Genomic DNA, 23235 nt, shown 5'->3' with positions numbered 1-23235 from the left:
GGAGCTCTTGAAAAAAAAAAACACTGCAGTACCCACACTTAAATGAACGCAGAAATGTGCTTACATTATTCAGACAAATATATCACGGAAGTAAACAGTTTTCGTGGATATTGGAGCCCATGTTGTAATTGAAGATTCTCAAATGTTAGTTCTTCATGATCTCAACTAAGCGGCAACACCATGATCGATGATCATCGTCTTTGGCAACAGTGGAGTAAAAACGTTTACTGAACGTTGGTGGCGCTACAAAACATTATCGGGTATAGGAAACCATCATATTTCAGTATGTTTAAAACATAATCAAGTACCGTGATTTGATATACGCATTAGTATGCATCAATGTGTTTTATTGTCGTGACATTTGTCGAGAATATGGAAGACTATAGCAACACAATTTAAAGCAGTCATCAAGCACCGCGTTACTAGTAACACGTTACACGTGGCGGGGAATTAGCACATGCGTTGTTCACTTGGCAGATACGAACACGTACGTATTCGATTAATCCACAGACGAGGCATATCACAATAAATCGATAGTGATTGCTAGGTCAAATATTTTATCAGTGGTTTATTTACTTATTTCAAATTTGAAAAAAAAACACATCAACTAGTGATTCTCATGTGATATTAGTGAACTTGTTGTTTACTTCTGACCGTGATCGTCAATCAAAACAAGAAAAACACAATTCTTTCTCTTATTCCGCCATACAATTGTACTTCGTGATAATGGAACAGTATATTATTAAATTCACGTGGCCAGTTAACGCCCTCTACGAGCAATCGTAATCAACGTGCTTAGAGAATACATTTCAAACGTGTCGTGTTTCATACGATATATTTAATTGTATTCTCTTAATAAGAGAAATATGTGGTTTGTGCCAACTGAATGAATTCAACACTACTTTTAATTTATTATCGGACTTTATTTATCCTGCTCTATTTCTGTGACATAATTAATGTACGAAATTTTTTTTATCTCAGGTGAGCGCAAACAATAAATTTAAATGAAAATCATGAAAGCTAGTTTAAAAAGAGACTGATAATCATCCTTTCGTGCTTAGAATCTGTTGTGTTTGGTATAATCACGGAGGTTGTTTTAGTAATGTAATGGCTAGTGTCCGAGAGCTGTTATCGTTCCCGGTGGGGGGGGGGGCGTTTTCTACATATAACGTATGGACTGATACTGTATTTGGGACCCATATTGGCCAAAAAGACTAAGGTGAATTATGGAAGCTGGAAATCTAATTTGACTTCCAAAAATGAAAAACCCAATGATATCACACTTCCAGTGACGGATTTAGAGGTGAGCCGCCCCTATTAAAACCATCTGTTCACGCATATCCCGTAATACAACGCGATGGTTACTTCATTGTGAAAGTACCTCACAAAAAAACATACATCCGTCCCTGTACTGCGGCTGCTCTCCGAATGTTGCATTTTCACGAATTATCATCAGCTCTGGAGTATATGATTACTGTAAGCTGAATTATCTAGTTTCGTAAAATATCTTTTTTTCATTCACGCTTTCGTTAATGGAAAGCTTCATTTCACCACCTCGTATCTGGGAACGTCGCCCTCTACGTGATGTTCATGAATTCCGCGAACTTGGAAAGCACCGATATATTTTTCGACATTATATCTTCGAAATCCATGTGAAAAACACTATCAATAACACTAGATGTTTCCATGACAACAGATGCTTCATCCCAACGACCGTTGTTCAAAGTTAACGCCATTCGTGTCAATTCTAATATCTTAAAAGATGATAAAAACAATACCCAAACGTATATGGGGATTCTAGTGATGTAATTCGTGATCACAAGTTGGTAACTCCGCCCCATAAACCAGGATCATAGCCTAACCTTTCAACAGAATGCATGGCTTGGCGATGGCGTTTCCAATCAAATCATGGTCATTTGGGACAGAGTGTTCAACATCCGTATTTGTTCCAGATTTCGGAAAAGCCACAAAGTTAATGAGATAATTTTCCAAAGCTTTTTTTTTTGCAGCGTCTTTTCGACTACCTTTAGCGACTTTTCTTTTTCAATTTATTTATCTTTTCATACAACCTTAACGTCTTTCTTACCAACTTACACCAATTACCGATACCTTTATTTGACTCTCTAATCAGTTTTGGACATATCCAACTTTTTTTTCTACCAACCCAACCTCTTTTAATATTCAGCCAATTTTTTGTCTTTCCCACTAGCAGTTTGAAAAAAAAAATCCCTTCGAAATTTAATAGTACGTTGTTGAGATGTACATCATCTTACCAAATCATTATTTGTTTGCAATATTATAGTAATTTGATTCCATAAATTCGAAGTTAATATATTAATAACTATTTAAAAACTACATGTTTAGCTTCCCTTGTATTTGAAATGCGTTTTTATAATTAAGTTATTCTAGCGCCTGGACAGTAACGTACATGTTATTTTAGGGGTGTTACGTAACATATGGCTAAGACAATGACAAATATGAGATTTATTTTTTACAGCCTAGTTTGTACTTGTGTAGGATGCAAAATATATGGAATTTCTCTTCTTAAATTCGAGAGAACCGTCTGTGCCACCATTTTTGATTTTTACTTACTTTCGCATCTCGTAAATCGTCATGACAAATGTTAACTATCTCATAAGCATTTTTTTTTACTTTCCAACAAAATTTTACGATTTGCCATTTTATGTCTGGTGTGTTCCCCGACCAACTAAAAATATCCAAAATTACTCCTATTTTTAAAAAAGGTTCACCCTATTTGCCTGGTAATTACAGACCCATCTCAATCTTACCCGTTATCAGTAAAATTATTGAAAAAAACTCTGCACAAACAATTATCTTCCTTTCTTAACAAATTTAACATTATCAATAAGCACCAATATGGATTTCGCAGGAAATAGAGTACCAAGCTTGCGTTAATAGATCTTTTCTATGAATTAATTAATAAAATTGATGATGGTAATATCGTGATGGGGGTATTCCTGGATTTTACTAAGGCCTTCGACACGATAAATCACAACATTCTTCTTTCCAAATTAAGTTCCTATGGTATTCGTGGAAAACCTTTAAAGTGGCTTGAAAACTATCTATTGAATCGAAAACAGTTTGTTCAAGCTGATGGCCATACCTCCTCCACTCTCCCAATTAATTATGGTGTGCCACAAGGTTCCATCCTTGGACCGTTACTTTTTCTAATTTATATAAACGATATTCCTGCATCATCAACTTACTTCCAAATTAAATTATTTGCTGATGACTCAAACCTTTTTCATTCATTTTCCAGTAACAGTATACCCAGCGCTGAAGTTGATTTACATTTAGATATGGTGAACACATGGTGCAACACAAATAAACTTACAATTAATACCAACAAAACTAATTACACACTGTTTTCCACCTCTAAGAAACAGCTGGTAAACAAACAAAACATACATCAAGGGATAATTCAAACTTTCTTCTACCAATGAAAAAGACAAATTTGGGTCAGTTTTCAGTCGATTACCAGGGAACTAAAATTTGGAACAGCTTACCCCCGGAAATCCAATTGATTCGTATTCGAAGTGAAAGACTATTTAATCCACTGTAATCATCCATAGTTATATTCCAATATGTATATATATAGGTATACAAACATGTATCTGTGTGTAAGCAAACCATTGTAAATAAGTTGTTTTTGTGTACTTGATTGCCCTTTTTAATAAATAGCTATTTAAAAATATATTTTGATGGGAAACAGACTAGACTAGCTCTGCATGAGCTAATTTCTGTTTCCCAGCCATAGATTAATATTATTATTATTTATCAATATTTATTAGTTATTATTTATTGTTGTATTGTTATTCATTTATGTAATCTATGGCAAATAAACATTCATGTATTGACTTTCCTTAATACGTTCCGCCCAACTTTACTAACCTTCCATTTTTTTACTACATTTTGAAAAACAGCCAACTTTTTAAACTTCCCATCCAACCTTTACGTTGGCAGCCTAACTTTAACGACTTTGAAGCTATTTTTTTTAATTTCTAGCAAGCATTTTGACTTGAACTAAACTTTTCTGGCCATCAACCCCACTTTTTCAAACATTAACCCAAAATTAAATATTTCTACCTCTTCCTGAAGGAGAGTTAACAGATGTTTACTGTTATTTGTAATACCGATTTCTAAAACGCTCAAAGGGGAAAATGATGTGTTATGCTGTATTTGATATTGACTATTCTCAACCCTTAAGCAATGATCGCGATTAGCCACTCATTCTGGCATATATATCGCTTATTTATCGAAGGAATCAAGATCAAAATAACGTTGTATACTTAATTCATATTAGCCTTTGGCATTCTTTGCTATAAAGCAATGTCGAATAAGATGTAAATGCATATTATAAACTCTGTCGCAGTTGGTTGTATTGTATATATACTTGCAGATAAACATCATGTCGAATACATTATACTAGTATTATAAATTCAATGTTTGATTCGAATGTCACCTCAAATAATCAATAATAATGATTGTGTATGGATTGTTTCAATATAAATTAGCCACAATGTCTATTAATTTGTAATTGAGCAACATTAAAATTCCAACAATTCTGAAATTTATTTCCAATCACGTTACAATTGCAATTCCTCGTTAAAAGGACTGTGTGGGTGGTCCTTGCACCTGCAAATAAAATAACACATCGTTATGATCCAGGAATAGATGATGTAAACGCATACAATGGATGTATATGTAGGCAATAGATTGGCGTAGTTACATTCATAATAACTGGCATTCAAAATACATCTATGCCAATTGTTTGACACTTACGTTTTCCATAATACCAAGCCCATTGTGAAATTACGATTAAGAGACATCAAAGTATTTATGTCATCAGCGGTAAGCTTGAAGTCAAATACCTATAGATTTAATTGAACAATAAATAAATAAATAAATAAATAAATAAATAAATAAATAAATAAATAAATAAATAAATAAATAAATAAATAAATAAATAAATAAATAAATAAATAAATAAATAAATAAATAAATAAATAAATAAATAAATAAATAAATAAATAAATAAATAAATAAATAAATAAATAAATAAATAAATAAATAAATAAATAAATAAAAACATAAAGTTTGAGATATATTAGTGTGTGTGGCGAATAGAAAAAATATAACATCTTTATAGGTCAAATATTGGAATTGTACATCCGGAACAATAATGCCCCACTAAACTATATATATAAATGTTCGAGGTGAACCTAACTGGTACTGTGTGTATTGAAAATATTTAAATAAGGTTTATGATTTCTTTAAACATTATTCCCATAATAAAGTGACTAAATTGATTATATGGTCGAACATACCTCAATATTATCTTGTATCCGCTTTGGAGTCACACTTTTGGGTATCACTAAACAACCACGGTCAATGGCGAATCTAAGTAACACCTGCGCCGATGACTTATTGTGTTTTTCAGCCAGCGACAATACAGTTGGATCCTTCAGTAGATTTGCGTCTCCTTCCTTTGCCCTGTAAATATGTTATGTATCACAATTATATATACATACATTGGTTGCAGCTGGTTTATTTTGTAAGCCGTGTACACTAGGCTTATGTTACTTCAAGTGTCTCTGAACCCTTTTCTGAAATTTAATTTATCAAGAACGTTGCACTTTTGCCTCACACAAACACATCTTATAATGTCAAGAACTAGAAGATGTGTCGGAATGCTTGACAAAACCTAATAAGTTGTATTTATTATAATATTACAGCAACTAAGTACAACACGTTGGATAAACGTTTGTGAAACACCCTGAGGGTCTCGGCTTGAATTACAATATGTGGGAGAACGTGGGATACTAGCATTCGTTCCTACAAGTGTTATAGGCTTACCAAGGTCGGTCTAAAGAACCAAATGAACTGTAAGCAATAATTACAATACCATTCGCCTGACATCGATCAACCAACTTAGTTCTTGTAAAATACGGATTGAGCTCAATCTGAAATAAAATAGCAATAAATTTACGTTTAATCAATAATATATACATTTCTTAAATGTTGCAAATGTAATTGTGTAACAATTTAACCCAAATAAAGTAACGGAATAAGAGATTCCCTGTGTTTGAAATATACTTGTAAAGTTGATACATTTGATAACATTGATGAATTTTGTTTATCTGCTGCTCAATCAATGTCCATGCTTACGTATGGGTTGGTTTACGAGGTGGATGTAGGCTTGCTTTCCTGGAGCATTCCATGTATGGCTATGATATTGATATAGCTGAATATTGATAAGGGACTATTTGAGGTGGAGTGATGGAACCGACATTTGGAATAAAGTTTTTGCTCTGTCTATGATACAATGTATATTCTATTAGTCGCGTGACAGATTAGTTATTGATTCGGCCACGGCAATCCTAATCACGTCATTCCATATGCTTTGTGTTATTATAATGTTTTTTTGCAAAAGAGGTAAAAAGTTGACCGTTGTCATAGTAACCACTATGCTTTACGACAGTGCTGGATCAGTTACAGGGATTCAGTTACAGTAATTATGTAGCTCATCCAAGCGAGTCATTGCCGTAGCTATCTTATCGAGATGCTGGTCGCCATTGCATCCTAAGTATTTATCTACCCATCATTCTATCGTCATACCCAACAACCAGACACATAGAGAAAGAACTGAGCGTGTCTTCATTATGGTAAATCATGAGTAATTAATTGGTTGAACTGATTTCTTTTGGAATTTTTTGTGCCAGGCGACATTTCCGGACATTGAATGTCACTGTCGTTTCTCCCGATTTTTTTATTTGCACATCGCAAGTGCTAGTAACGATACATAGCGTCAATTATACCGCAGAAGCCATACTCGCGATATAATAGTGCTATGCGCCATCTGTCTATCAAATGGCAATTTAATGCGCCCTCCTGTGGCCAACCTGGCCCGATCAAATACAAGAACCTGCAAACCTTAACCAAGGATCCCTCTCAATCGTATTCGTTAATGAATAATAAATGTTGCCATTTATGATAATTAACCACTATTGTTAATCAAATAGTACACATGCATATGATGTGCTTACACATGAAACTATATGCTTTGGCATGTTCACCGCCACCTCCCCCCACTATAGTATATTCTTAGCAAATCTATATACCCATCTGTGACTGAATAACAAATAACCAAATAATCCAACTAAAACACAGTAATTTACATTCTGTTCTACTAAAAAGATATCAACAATTATATAACACCGTTATCCTTAAAATGTACAACCAGCACAGTTTGAGTCGATATTCACTCGGAACGTCTTTACTCTTAACAACAATCACTACACAGTACCACTAGCTACTTTATATACTTCTAACCATTATTTAAATTATTTCATCATTCTCACCTGATTAACCACTGGTTTATACTTCGCGACTTTTAATATTCTTTCAATTTGTTTGTCGTTGAAATTTGATACACCAATAGATTTGACGCGGCCTTCGTCTACAAATGTTTCTAATATCTGCAAAACAATTGATGAAAACAATCGTGGTGTTATGTAGTTAAACATGCGTGCATAATTTGTTTTTAGTAATATATTTAAAACACTAGAAACAGTTATACTTTATTATACAAAGAATGATAGTGATAATATTAAATAAACAACTCGCATATGCCACTAAAATTCGGCATCTTTTACATTGGAGAGTTACAACTTGGTTACACCGTTATTTATACTTTCCCTACGTTACATTCACTTATATGCATTTCCAACGAGTCATCCTTTCAATAATTACAATTATTTTTAATTGGTATGTCAAAGTGAAACATGCCAGATATATTTATACAAATATAGAGCATTCAATTATATAGATATTACGCAAAACAATATAATATACTCAAAGCTAGATTCAATATCCGAAATTTTATGAGTTTTGCTTCGTATTACATTTTTCTATAAGTACAATGTACTGCATAATCATCCACCTGTTGCTATGCCCCTATTGTTACCTAGAAAGGACGTGATGTAATTCCTCTTAAAGTAATGTCAATATCATATATTAGTTGTACTTATATGGGTTGTATATTACGCAAACTACTACAAAAACAAACTAGAGATCAGTATGATCACGTGACCGTTACGTAAACAAAATGATGCGAATTGCCATACGCAAACTACTACAAAAGCAAACTACAGATCAGTAATATCACGTGACTGTTACGTGAACAAAATTATGGGAATTTTTATACATGTATATCTAGCCCTTGTCTATTGTACTACATGAAATTATTGCCGACATTATTCTGACAGCTATCTATTTCACTTCAACTTTCAAACTAAACTTTGCCCTTGAACCTCTTTCTAAATTTAAAATCATTTGTGATGGCATAATTAGAACAAATATGTGGCTAATTACGTAATCAATAGATAGAGTTTCTACGTGTTTTATTAATCAGAGATTTTGACCAATAAAGTTTTCAAAGATAGTTAATGAATATTGTTTGAACGATCGCGAGTACCGTACCTCCAATACAAGCGAAGAAATTAGAATACTTGCCAATTAGCAATTAGTTACACAATTGTAATGTATCAAGTCAAGAGCAGGTCAGGTGCCCTGTTCTATTTACTTTGAAACTATAAACAGAGTGAGTGACTTACCTTCCACGTATCAACATAATCCACACCATCAGGTGCGTATTTACCAGTAGCGACAGCATCGTTCACTGAAGCCTATAAAACAAGTAGTAATGTATAAATCGAGGTGAACCATGTAAGTTCTTAATCTGACTATCGCATAGTCCATTCATGAATAATATTTTAAATTCTTTTTGTAAATCCGCAGATAAAAACACCAACCAACCACCCAGTTTGTGTTGTATATATCTATGACGGTAGCAACCAGTAGACTATCATGCTATAAATACGTTGTCCATGCACATACAGACTTACCTTTAATCCAATGGGATTATGAATCAGATATAAATCTATATAATCCAACTGAAGATTCGTGTACGATGCCTCAAAATTCCGACGAAGGGCTTCTGGATCCATTTGTGATTGTGCTAGCTGGAAGATAAGCAAACGTTATGAAACAATATGTGTGATAAACTGTGTTAATATTGGTTGATTATTTCGGGTTAGTGATTATACGAATATGTTTCATGAACATGAGAGCGGTGGTCGTCGCGTCCAGTCCGATGCGGGACTCATAGCGACGTATACAACGCGTGTAAACTAAATACATAGTCTGCTCACATGAAATTCAAACACGCGCTTCGCGACGACCACCGCCTATTAAATTATACATATGTGTACTAGAACAATTACGTACGAAGTAAGACATGTGCAATCTGGTAACATGAAAACAAACTAAGCAAACTTACTCATGTCTATCCACTGTGTATGAATAAGTGAAATATTAAATTGACGTGGTCGTCGCGCCGAGTCCAGCTCGACACGGGGCTCAGGGCGTCGTACAAAACGCGTGTAAAATACATTTTTTGTTTACATGAAATTCGAACACGCGCTGCGCGACGACCACCGCGCTTTAATATTGTGAATCCTTCCGACAAGCATATATACGTCATCCATATTTCACATTTTAGCGACCTCTGACCTTTGTAGTGATGAAAAGTTCTTCTCTTTTAACTTTCCCTTCGTTCAACACTTCTTTTAATGCATTTCCAATCTCTTTCTCGTTGCCGTAGACTGATGCAGTGTCTATATGACGATATCCCGCTCCAATGGCCGACTTAACTGCCTCTCTCACCGCCTCTGGTGATGACTGATGAAACATTATATTAATTATTTAGATAATCTAAATTTCACTGTCATTAGATTTTAACATGGGGAATTATTATGTTTTGGGGTAAATGAATGGCGCAAAATGTACTTTAGATTGGGAGAAAACTGGGTAAGAGTGACTTTGTTCCCATTGTCTCTAGTTGTGGGGAGTGCCTACAAACGCTATGCCCTGTTATAACCGTAATTTACGCACATTTTGTGTCGCATGTCTTTCGTGTCGTTCGTGTCTCTCTGGTTGTGCATATTTCATAAACTGTCTGGAGGACAACGTTTTATAGCGAACTTGTTATTTTAAGTTATTATTTCGTACCAATACTACCATTTCGATTAATACTATCACGTGGAAATAGGCGTAATGCGCTAATCGATCGGCTATATTACTGTATTACAATATTCGATGTTTTTGACTAAAATGAAGAATAACTTGCACAGGACAAATCGTGAAGACTGTACATTTACAAATACTATGTAACTGTTTGCTAATCTCTCATATACACAATTACTAACTGTATTGCTAAATGTATTTAAACGCAACTACGTAAGAAGAGAATATTAAAACTGACCTTCCATGTTCCGAGTCCAACTTTTGGCATTTTTAGTCCATTGTTCAAAGTTACAGTTAACGATTCCATTTTCTACTAATATTGCAGTGGGACCTATAAATTAAATGACAACCGTATTATGCCGTGCTGCGTGCACTTTATATCGCTCCAGTTTGTTGTCAGGTCACAATGACTCGGCGTTATTTGTGGGCCTGTGCACACAGGAAATCTGACCTTTGAAACACGTGTCCAAGGTCACTGTCCAGATTGTTGATACTGTTAAGAGTTCAAGGTTTAAATTGTATCTTAGAGCGCCCATTTGATAGAGCAAGAACTAAAATAAACAAAATGACTGCAAATGATTGAAACCGAAATTGTTATCGCTTCTAATAGACAGGTAACCCACCATTCATGTGTCTCGAAATCAGTAATTTGATAAATAAATTTATGATCGGGTCTCGTGTTTTCAAATTCGGCATCTTGAATAGGGCTAACTTTATACATGCGTTATTATACCAATTATACTCATTTTCCCTCCGTACATATTCAAGATAATCTTGTCAGCTAAATAAACAAGGAATAAATCGTTCAATTTGAAAACAAAAACTACTAACACAATACCTTTACCAGTGGCGGCGGCACCGGGCGGGGCGTCGCAAATCAAGCTGAAACCCTCGTGTATCAGCAAAGTTTGCCCCTCAAAATGCAGAAAATTGCGTTTCAGAGGGTCTAGTTATGTTAGGTCGCGAGGGATGGTGAGCAGATCTCGCCCCCTCCCCGTGCCGCCACCGCCTCTGTTTACATACTCGTTTGCTAAACCAATATAGAATTTTTGTCAATTGTCAATCATTTTATATTGCTGTTAGCTACAATACCTTTAAACAATTGAAAAATAAAATTACTGTAATACATGTAGACATCATCATTTTTTTGATAAAAACAAAGGAAAAAACGGCCCAAATTACCTTGTTCAGCAAGTTTTGTATATGCAGTTCAAACTAGATTCAATTTAATGCATTTATTGTGAAACTTGAAAGAATGCTTTTGACTATATCCGGTAACTGTAATAAATAGCGAATTAAGTCAAAAATTGTTTTTATTTAGGTGTGAATGTGGTGGACGATTGTAGTGGATGACAATTAATGTAATATTTTAATATATGGTGTAAACTGTTTTTAAATCCACTAGGTTACGATCATCGCTAGCATTGAAATATATAATAATATCATTGGACAAAATTGTTTCATTAAAATAAGGTTCCATAAATCCAATATTGTTGCTGTGAGAAAAATGGTATATGCTTGTATTTAATGCATGTATTTATCACCGATTTCGAGAGTAAAAGTCGTAACTTTCGATGGTATGAGTATTATAACTCGTTAATACATCCCACTTACGTTAATTACACTTGAATAAAGTCTGCACTTGTTATGCTATTCACGAAGTTTAAAATAGCCAAGCCTTCCGAGTCTCTTGATTAATTTGACAACGGTATGTATCATTAAACGAGATGAGTAAACGAACTAAATTGTCTACTGGTGTACAACGTCAAATACCGTCTGTATTTTTTAATTATGTCGATTGGGACGATTTTCCATACGTTACAGCTAACAAATAACTACATTCCTGTGTTCTCTCGCCTTCTAAAAGTTATTCTTTCTTCAGTTGGTGGCAAAATACTACCTGAATGTATGATGGGAACAGCCTATGGAAACAGTCTACGGTGTCTGAGGTAAACAACAACAAAACTAATTGAAATGCAGATAATCGCTGTAAGAATATAATAGTATTATTTAGAACAATAAACATGGTTATAAAGAAATTTTGCTCTCACTATATTTTGAAAATAATTGCCAGGTTGACATCATTAAACTTTTGTCAGGATTAAAAATAAAATCTTGTTGAAACGATTGCATATTTATTAGTATACAAGAAGTGGTTTGTTCTACAATTTCAACCATCTGTTCTGAAACGATGCGAAAATCGTGGGTAAACAACGGTGCAACAAGTCGCTAACTTCGGATGCAACTCTCCAGTTATTTCTCATTAAGTGTGGACGATATCAATAATTCATCCAGTGCATTATAACTATAAAGTGTCAGTGAGTACGCACCTGCAGTTTTATAAAATGGGCATCAGTATACAACAATATAGAAGTAAAATATGACATTACCTTCGGTATGCAGTATAGCAGGTAATGGATGTTTACACGGTCCCTAGAGGGCGCACCCCGAATACCGCGATGGCTTGTGTGTAATTGGACAGTTGCCGTGTAGCATTTAGCAGCTTGCTTTTAAAAGCCAAACTGATAGTGAGAGCGCCATCTATAGTATGTTGTTAGAATGACTTTGTTTATTAATAAGTCTGCGTGTCTCAGGTCAGTCAGTATGGCGGTTTGACGTGTAATAGTCGAATTAATTTTGTCTGTCTGGGAGGGTCAATTCCCCTGTTAAATTGACTGTATTTATTTCTAAGTGAAATTGATTATGGATGTTGTTGTATTCCAGTGGCAGTCGAAATTGTATTTGCACGGGAATTTAATGACTGGCAGAAGTGTTTTCGAAAGTTGTGGTTGTGTGGATTGGCGGGTAGACATTGCAGTCTGCTGTTGCCGTTGTGTTGAATCAAGCCCCTGTGAGAAAAATCGTTGACATTTTGAGTCTTGTATGCCAGTATTAACTGTTTCCAGTATGGCGACTCGATTTATTAAGCTGACTTGTTGAGATTTCAACTAAACTTAATATTATCCTGCGTAGAAAAGTCCGACCACCTGCATCACGTTGGTTTTAGTCGAAATGTCTCGTTTCCTGTTCCAGATATCCACCAGTCCTTGATTCGTGTCACATTCAGCATCAATTAGAAAGTAGAATCAATTGACATTTATCATTGTGCATTTTATATAAACGTACATCAATATTTCGTGTAATACGCCCTCATTGGCACTGTGTGTCCACTATGATTTATGTTTATTGTTTCGTGTCAGAGTTTTTTAATCCAGTGTACTTGACCTTGAATGTGTATTGCCATAGATATTGGTATTGTTATTACCGTCATTTTGAGTAATATTATGAGGTTATTACGAGGACACCGAAAAATACAGCGGGAGTTATTGAATTCCGAAGGCCCTGGCTATGTTTCCCTCTGTAATTATAGACAAACTATACATAAACTCATAAGGTGACCTTGACATTTGACTTTAAAATGTCGAAAGATCTCGCGAAATAGTAGGAAATTAACAAGCATGATATAATAACTGAAAGCCAGGACTGGCTATTGTGAGTGTATGAAATCCGCTACCTGAAGTTTTCAATGAATGCCAAGTCTTGGTGTGTGGAGAACTAATACAGCATATTGGACTTTCAAGTGAATGATAACAAAGACTGGAGTTTTCATGATGAAGCATCAATTATCTATTTTTTCCCTTGAACTTCCGACTTTCATGTTGAATATAAAGTTCGGCCATGGTAGTACGTGAATCTGCTCACCAGATTTCAGGGTCACTCTATTAGTATGGACACTCATTACCAGTCAAAGTCTGGAGGAAGTACGCGAGGTTACCCACGGTCGAACTTTAAGTACCAGCGATGACGTCACACAGTCTGTTGTATCATCTGTTAATTTGTTTACAGATATTCATCATACGGACAATCGTTCAATGAGCGAGAAGTCCAGTATGTCATTACACGACTTACTTTCGGACAGATGTATAGTGAATGTATTGTTTAATACGCTTAACTTTAGGATACAAATCCTACTTTTCAGTATCGACTGTTATCAATTTACTGTGTTACAAGAAGAAAACATGAAAATACAATAAGAAATACAAAGAAATCATCCATCTGAATATGCGAATAACATTCAAAATTACTAGTCGTAGTTCTTGATTGAAGTGAAACCACGACTGTTAATGCACAACAAATACATATATGCACACCAGGTTGTCCCTACACTAGTTCTGGTATGTAGTAAATGTAGATTTCTTTTTTATAAATTCGTGGCCTAGGTACTGAGGACGTAATATTGATATGTCAATTACATATTCCATCAGCACGAGACATAGTAACCACCCAGTATATGCTAGCCTGGAGGAAAGGTTAATATGGGTTAATACCACTAATTATAAAGCTTTTACACGTCTGACTTGTAGTGTGTCGAGTAGAATTAGCCAGGCTGAGTCATTGCATTGTTGAAAAGAAATATATATCGTGTATATATGTTTAATCAAACGACCCGAACAATCCCTAATTGTATTGATGTTCTGTTGCATAACAACGACGCGAATGCAGCGTTGCATTTAAACATATGTCAAAAACAAACAGAACATTTTGGCAAAACAACAACAACAACAACAACAACAACAATTGTGTTTTATATTTAGGCGAGGGCGCTGTATGTATTTGCAGGTGTATTCAGTCACAGTTCTTCAACAGGGACTGTGATTCAGTTAGCAATTCAACCGTTCTGCTTAGTGTATTCGATAGTAATCTTTTGAACTCATGGTCACATACAACATATAGTTGATCCGGGAGAAAAAATTACGTAAATGTGCGATGATGCTGTAAATCATGAATCAAAATTAAAACAAACAGTATTCAAAGCTACAACATCGGTGACGTGGGGAATCCTTGATCAATCTCGACCATCGCATCAGAATCGACAATAAATGAGTTAGTTCCTTTTTGATTCTACGGGCAAATAATAAATCAACAAGTCATTGAAAATGACACAGTCCTTGTTAAGTTCTCTTTGTGCTTGTCATATTAAAGCGGAGGGGTTGTCGCGAGCGTATCCTTGAAACTTGAGTTCCAAATGGCGTATACAACAGATTGTTTATTTACATCAAAACACGTGTTTTGTGTCATAGTAATATGGCCAAAATAAAAACAGCCGTTATTCAGCCATCTTTGATCTGATTATGAAACACACTGATATGTATGATGTATGTGCCAAATACGAATGAAAATGGTACATAAATTGTGTAAATATAGTAGTAAGGCCAAAAAGTCAGATGGCTGTCAATCGGCCATCCTTTGAAACAAATTGTCATGGACATGCATCCTAACATGTATAAAGTACATGATGTGCCAAATTTGAATGAAAACTGACAGAGCACGTCCAAAATACAACATTTTCAAAAAACAAGATGGCTGCCAGTCGGCCATCTTTGATCCAATTGTGAAATAAATCATCATGGACATGTATCCTAACATGTATAATCTATATACTAAGTTTGAATAAAAACTAACAAAGCATGTCCAAAATACAACATTTTCAAAAAACAAGATGGCTGCCAGTCGAATCGCTAAACCACTGCATGTGCATATGTCCCACATACAGTGGGACATATGCAAAGAATGAACGGAATCGGTCCAAGGGATTCTGAGATATGACTCCGGGCGGACGCACGGACGCACGGACACACGGACGCACGCACGCACAGGCGCACGGACGCACGGACGGACGGAGACCGAATTATAAGTCCCCGTTTTCGGACTTCGTCCGAACGGGGACTAATAACGACTGGACAGTGAGAAATAAAACCGAGAAACCCCATGGGCAGGCCAACACCAAGTGGCACGGACAAAGAGGGAATCGAACCCCCTGCCCTGTGCCATCGGGATAACAGTCATCCGTTTGACACATTTCTCGGTTCAAAATAAAACGATTAAACGATTACAAATGATTAGCGGAGGTTACAAACAGATAAACAATGAACAAGTGACGAAAGGTGAGTAAAAGACATGTACGACATTGAACAATAAAAATAACAAATGGTTGTACACTCAAATAATTACAATTCTAAAAATACTTAAAAGTACAATAAATCTAATAAAAAGCAATTGAAAAGGCGGGTTTGTACAATTAAAAAGGATATTATTCAGCCATTGTCTAAAATATCGGGGATTATTAAGGAGTTGTCATCCAGGATTGCAATGGCGTCATTAATGCACCACTGTGTTTCAAATACATCTAGAGACTTTGTGAGCAGGCGATAGTTGTATTCGTTAGTTACCCGATACCTAATTTTGGATTTAAAACACTGTAACACATTTGTTTGTACCCGATCGTTTAACCTTTTATATCGTGTTACGTGAGTTGCCACTTTCATAGTTGTATCATGATTTATATTTCAGTCAGTTTGACAGTGGTTGTCATGACATATACTGATAAAGGTTAATGACAAGACCAGATGGCGAGCTGGTCGAAATCAACCAAAAACATCTTATGACTCTGCAGTTTTTAAGATACAAGACAGTAGCTGTAATTCTAAACCAATGTTGTTTGCGAGTTTAAAAAAGGTAGTATCTTTGTGGAATGTTAGTGCGAGATTATTACCCCATCAATATTAGTTAGTGTTGACAATGTATAGAAATGTTTTCTCTAGACAGCTTGACGAGTAATTAATTGATTATGATGTGTAAAACTTTCATGTGATTGGTTGTTTGTTGGAAGGAAAGGCCTTGGAGTCTCTTATACTGATTGTAATTGGTTAAGGGGTGACAAGAAATAAAGATGGATTTAATGCTGTCTCGGGTGAAAACCAGGGACTTGGCAGAGAATCGTTTTGGGAACATGAACGAAGCTTGTGTGTGTCTTTTGTCAGCCTAGCGTGGAAACGACCGAATCCCGGTTACCTAAGTGAAAGGTTTTTAACCATCAAAAATACCTATCACACGTGGTGGATAACCCTTGGGCATTGTGTTCAACACAAAAATCATCCTGTGAAGAAAAGTGAAATGACGAAGAGGTGTCTTTCTTGTGAACCGAACTAACAGCTCCATGGCAGAGACGACTCAGAAACCGCGCTCGACGACTAACACCGTTACCAGTATGGCACCGATGTACAACGCTGAAGAGATGAAGATTTCAGAACCCCTTCGGAAGGACCAGTACCGGATAGGACTGTATAATTAAGAATTGAGCGACATTAAAGACAAGAAGATGACAAATAACGACCCGGACTAACGCGACGACAAGAGAAGAAGACGCTATATAGACTTTGAATTAGAACTTTAGCTATCTGTGTATTGCTTAGAGAACTGCTCGCTGGACACTGTAACTGACACTGTGTAACTCAATAAGGACGTTGAACTCTTTTCCAGAACCCTAACCCTATTGCTCAGTAATGTAATGTATTGCTTACTTTTCTATCTTTTTTTTACCGTTTTTTTTTGTGGTATTGAATTGTATGTATGCCCAGAGACACAGAGATGAATAGTAAGAATAGCGGATATTTTGGTATCGAAAAGATTATTAAGGGTAGGCTAAGGAACGGTAGAAAAGAGTATCTTATTAAATGGGTGGGGTACCCAAAAGATCGAAATTCTTGGGAATGTTATGAGAATTTAAACGAACAGGCGAGATTATTTTTAGAAGACCATCCGATACCCCTTATGGGATCGACAAGAGCGAATAAAAGAAGGCGGGAAAAGTTGATTAATGGTTTAGAAGTATATTAAAAAGAGATTAGTGTGTGACAAGACGAGTGTTATTTAGGCCCTGGGACGCACATCATTCATTACTAACGACAATACTTAACGAATTCATTCATACGAGACCATTTCTCAAGGAGCGTGGAAAGAATCCATGATAAAGCCTAAGTTTAAATTACATGGAAGTGTTATGTCCGCACTATAGCTACGTACGGGTTTGGTGTTGGGGGTCACACTTTCATGAAGACGCCGGGCGGTGACGCCAGGGACAATTTGATGAGAACATAGGAAACGCTTTAGGTGGGTACTTTATTCTACCATTCGACCACGCAAATTGAGAATTGGCCACGAATTTTTCATTTATCATGTGTCATACCCCTTTCTTTTCATTTCATTACTAATTTATAGTGCGTCTCCCGAGAAATTGATGTCAAGATGAGAATAGCGTTGATATTTATTAGTGTATTACTGGTCGTACGATGGAAACCGTCTGTGCAGATGAGAGATTATGTTCTGCGCCCCAATTATGGAGTATTGTTTGAACGGGTAGCAAACATCGATAACAGCCTAACGTACTGGCACCATACGTTCGCAATACCTTATTTAGATATTCCTATGATGAGTGTGAATGAGTCATTATGTTCGAACGAAACAGTTCACCTCATTCCGAAGTTTTGTGAGGAATACGGGGAAACTTTGAAGTTAGTCGAACAACAGAATAAGTTCTATATGTATCATATTTCGAGAGATGAACGAGCGATTCGTGTGTTATTTCCAAAGATAGAGAAAAGGAATTTGGGAAATGAACGGCAGAAAAGGGGATTATTAGACTTTGTAGGGAAGGTATCGAAATCTTTATTCGGAACGGCCACGTCGAACGACGTAAATATTTTGAGACGGCATGTAGCGGCATTGGAAAGTTCCACCGAGGTTATGACAGATCAAATTGTTGCGTACGAAGATGATTTAAACTCATATGTTTTCACAACGAATAAAAGAATAGAGAATGCTCTGAATGGGATTAAGGAAAATCATGAGGCCATTTATTCAATCGTATCTGATTTATCGCAATGGAGAAAGCGCTTGAACAGAATGGAACTAAATCAAGAGGCGTTAGAAAAAGAATTAAATTATGAACGGCGATCCACACATTTAATGTTTCGATATGCTATTCAACGCCTACAAGCGTTACAGTTACTTGAAAGGGAGACACAACGTAGGGTGAGTTCGATTGACGTGTTATTACAAGAAAGGTTACCTTTGCAGTTGATAGGACCGAGAGTGTTAGGGGATGCTTTAAGGGCAGTGCGAAAGAAACTACGAAAGAAATATCCTAATTTTGATATAGCATACACGAATTTGAATTATTATTACCATAATGCGAGAGTGACATTTCGGCGTACAGACAATAATGTGTACATAAAGGTTGGAATTCCCATTACTATAAAAAAACGACATATTCGAAGTGTATAAAGTGATAGTCATGCCTATGCCCCTCCCTTATGATTTAGGTGATAAACCTCAGCATTTCGACAATAATACAGCAAAGAACGGGCGCACGAAGGTAACGTCAGTTGCAGAGTATTTTGGGGTTAATGAAGATGAAACTTACTACATTGAAATGAGTGCAGACCAAATTTCGTCTTGTACTGGTCTGACAGTAAAAGATTGTCCCTCTGTGATTACCATGATAAATATGCGTAAGTCGTCGTGTACGAAGGCCTTGTTCTATGATAATAAAGAGGAAATTCATAACACGTGTAAAATAGATTTAATACTCAACCCAGTATACGACCCTAAGATTCTCGAAATCGGACAGGGGAATATTTTGGTAAATAGCAATGATACTAAATGGTTAATAGCATGCGGGGATAAAAGCCCTGAGCCTATTGAAGGTTGTACAATGTGTATAATTAAATTGCCCTGTGGATGCGCTATAAATTCCGACAATCTCTATATATCGCCATTGTTAACCAGTTGCACAGAAGACGAGGCCCCCACGTTTCTGCATCCGGTAAATTTGCCATTCTTAATACCCTTTTATGACCCAGATGATTTGACAGAAATTACGGGGGAATCGATGTATGAAAACCCGTGGCGAGTACAACTCCCTAACATCATCATTAACAGAGGGAATTTCGAGGAAATTGTACGTTCTGATGCACGTTTGGTGGTAGATTTAAACAGAACGGCAGATTTATTAAGGAAAAATAAACCAATTTATTATTCAAAAGTAGACAAATTATTTAGCGACATTACGGATGAAACCCCTGCCTTACCGTTTTTGGAAGTCAAAACTATTACTATAATTGAAACCATTCTGGCTATTATAAGCACAGGGTCACTGATTTTGTCAGTATATACAGTTTGTAAGGTGAGAACTTTGAGCATATTGATTGCAACCCTTCCCAGGGCCCGGGCTAAAACGTTATATTTGCCAGTAGACGAGTTAATTACGGACCACCCCTTGCTAGATTTGAAGAGTTCCATGATCCAACTTCGAAATGAAACGTTGATTCTGATTTTAATGTGTTCAGGATTCTTATTAATATTGGCGGTTATTCGATTGTGCAAGTGTTATCGTAATCGCTCTATAATGTATCGTGCACCTAAATTGCCCCGTACTAAGTTAATTTTAGAGATATCCAATGACAAGCTGTATGTCTTGGTAAATGTTATGACCCTGTACGTGTCTCCGAGCCATTTGGCCTTTGCAAAGCGACCCGTGATCGAGAATTTAACAGTTGAACGTGGTATAATTTCGTCCGTGTTGAATATCGAATGGGGTGATTTAAAATACAAATTTCATGGTGTAGAACGTGTAATTCCTTTGCCCAAAGCCGTTAAGATACCAAAGTGGAAAGATAGTAAGTGCATGGCTGTGGAAGAGGTAGGGAATCATTATAGATTATTGGTAGGTCTATCTGAAGTATATACCGAGATTCCCAGGGATATTATTAGTATGCAGTAGATAGGGAACCCAATACTGAATAATTGGGATAGCAAGTGAAGTGCTGGCACCTCTCCTTGATAGAGTAGGATATTCGAAAATATAACCAATGTATTTAACCTCATAATCTTTTTATTTAAATATATATAACTATTGTATTTTAGAATCATAACAGTAGTGTTTAAATTTATAGCTTTTTATTTGAAATTATAATTACCATATGTAATCATTGTATTTACTCATTTGAAACTATGTATTTTGTTATATTAGAGTGTATTTTACTTGCTTAACAATTGTTGATGTATTTGACGTGTGAAATATAAAGGTGATGACATCCTTGGTATTGGAACGGTATGTTCGGAGAACATGCAGAATGTAAAACAGGGGGTTGTATCATGATTTATATTTCAGTCAGTTTGACAGTGGTTGTCATGACATATACTGATAAAGGTTAATGACAAGACCAGATGGCGAGCTGGTCGAAATCAACCAAAAACATCTTATGACTCTGCAGTTTTTAAGATACAAGACAGTAGCTGTAATTCTAAACCAATGTTGTTTGCGAGTTTAAAAAAGGTAGTATCTTTGTGGAATGTTAGTGCGAGATTATTACCCCATCAATATTAGTTAGTGTTGACAATGTATAGAAATGTTTTCTCTAGACAGCTTGACGAGTAATTAATTGATTATGATGTGTAAAACTTTCATGTGATTGGTTGTTTGTTGGAAGGAAAGGCCTTGGAGTCTCTTATACTGATTGTAATTGGTTAAGGGGTGACAAGAAATAAAGATGGATTTAATGCTGTCTCGGGTGAAAACCAGGGACTTGGCAGAGAATCGTTTTGGGAACATGAACGAAGCTTGTGTGTGTCTTTTGTCAGCCTAGCGTGGAAACGACCGAATCCCGGTTACCTAAGTGAAAGGTTTTTAACCATCAAAAATACCTATCACAGTTGTAATTATATGACAGAGCAAACGATGTGTAGCGGTTCTTTTGCTTGGTGGGCCTAGTACGTACCAAGAAAGTGGTATAGTGTCAATATTTATAAGTTTATTGGTAATTAATTTCAGCAAGTTGAAAAGTGGGGAGAGTCTCGAGCATTCAATAAAAATGTGGGTAAGGTCGTCCCTTTCGTCACAGAAGGGACAAGTATCAGTGGTCTGGCCTTTCGTTTTTAAAAGAAACCCGCCAGTTGGGTAGGCGCCGTGGAGCATGCGCCAATTAAGGTCGCCGTCTTTCTCTGTGATTGGGGTCATATAACAATCTCTAAAGACGGGTTTAGAGTGGGAGAGAGAGAAAGTAAGTTAGTTAGTTGTCAGTTAGTTGTCAGAATAATCAAATTTACATATATAACAAAATACACGCCCTCTCATTTGAGATATTGGTCCACGGACTCGGACCCAACGCCATATGTTTTGATTACTCTTACAAAAACATTTTATTTATATAATTGAATTTATTTTATTTTACCTGACTTAATAGAACATTTTCATATTCTGTGCTTAACCTAAGCAATTGTATGCTATTTTCGAACGCAATTTTTTTTTGTCATCGAAACGATACGCGGTTGGCAGTGTTCATAAAGAACAGCGCAACGCTTTGTAAACATGTGGGATACTTGTGATGTGGAGACTAGTGGATTTTAACAGAAAAATTTAATTTTGAAGCAACAACATTTATAACGATTGTTTTCCTGTTTACTGTACATAGGCGTTACTTATTTTTTTCTGTAATTTTTCCAGGATCATTTATTTTCGAAAATCTACGAACCCCAGACTTTCTGACGGTGAACCTATTATAGAATAACTGCCAGCACACGTATTGTATGTGATAGTAGAATATTAAAACACCAAGGGGGGGGGGTGACACGTGATACGTAATATAAATCATACAAGGTTAATATTTGGTGGTCGCTTTTCGTCACGCCTTCTCCTGGTTGGCTAACCGCGTCCATGTAACGAAATGATTTTTAAATCTTTTTTTTTTGTTATTTGTCAAGGTTAACAAATGCAGGGTATCCATGCTTGTATAAATGGAACCTAGAAAATTCCCAGGTGTAAAGGTGTTTTTCGATATGTAATATTGGTTATTCTCGGATCTTATGCCATGGCCTCGATTTTTCACGCATTTAAGGAGATGTTTCTGTGAGTTAAACGTGATAATCAACAAAGATGTTATCATCGTTTATTTGTGGCAAAATCAACAATGATAATTATGTACGGGAAAATAAACAATCTAGAGTTGCAGCCGAGTTGATCCTTCTTAATAGTACACGTTTTGCACCACAACGTTTAACTTCGTTACATTTCCCATATGTTCATAAATAAGACTGTATATTTCGTCTTGCTGCAGTGCACGTTAATAACTATAATCAGAGAAGTCGTGGACAAAAGTACGTGATCGTCACCGACTAGATAATACTGTACAAGCGCCTGAAGGGGCAGGTAAATAACTATAATCAGGGAAGTCGTGGACAAAAGTACGTGATCGTCACCGACTAGATGATACTGCTTGAGGGGGCTATCCA

The 23235-nt window shown here is 36.0% G+C and overlaps 2 protein-coding genes and 1 long non-coding RNA gene across 3 annotated transcripts; 1 reads left to right on the top strand and 2 right to left on the bottom strand.

Annotated features, from left to right (window-relative positions):
- Positions 1 to 4393: 4393 nt before the first annotated feature.
- On the bottom strand, positions 4394 to 4892 carry LOC146747517 (uncharacterized). The gene is made up of 2 exons (XR_014928861.1): positions 4804 to 4892; positions 4394 to 4656 (listed from the first exon to the last, which is right to left on the bottom strand). It is a non-coding gene; the product is annotated as an uncharacterized LOC146747517 (long non-coding RNA).
- A 438-nt stretch (positions 4893 to 5330) lies between these two features.
- On the bottom strand, positions 5331 to 10375 carry LOC100368951 (aldo-keto reductase family 1 member B1-like). Its single transcript, XM_006820883.3, has 7 exons — positions 10346 to 10375; positions 9595 to 9762; positions 8928 to 9044; positions 8637 to 8708; positions 7383 to 7499; positions 5878 to 5984; positions 5331 to 5514 (listed from the first exon to the last, which is right to left on the bottom strand). Exons 1-7 carry the CDS (start codon positions 10373 to 10375, stop codon positions 5331 to 5333), a joined length of 795 nt encoding a protein of 264 aa, XP_006820946.2.
- Positions 10376 to 16440: 6065 nt separating this feature from the next.
- Positions 16441 to 19478, top strand: LOC146747516 (uncharacterized). Its single transcript, XM_085496828.1, has 2 exons — positions 16441 to 18057; positions 18166 to 19478. Exon 2 carries the CDS (start codon positions 18193 to 18195, stop codon positions 19228 to 19230), a length of 1038 nt encoding a protein of 345 aa, XP_085352954.1. The 5' UTR covers positions 16441 to 18057; positions 18166 to 18192; the 3' UTR covers positions 19231 to 19478.
- The last annotated feature ends 3757 nt before the right edge of the window (positions 19479 to 23235 follow it).

This window comes from Saccoglossus kowalevskii, chromosome 3 (assembly GCF_978046115.1).
Source record: "Saccoglossus kowalevskii chromosome 3, keSacKowa6.1, whole genome shotgun sequence".
Taxonomy (NCBI): domain Eukaryota; kingdom Metazoa; phylum Hemichordata; class Enteropneusta; family Harrimaniidae; genus Saccoglossus; species Saccoglossus kowalevskii.
The sequence above is the reverse complement of the archived record's forward strand: the minus strand, read 5'-3'. Positions and strand labels throughout refer to the sequence as shown.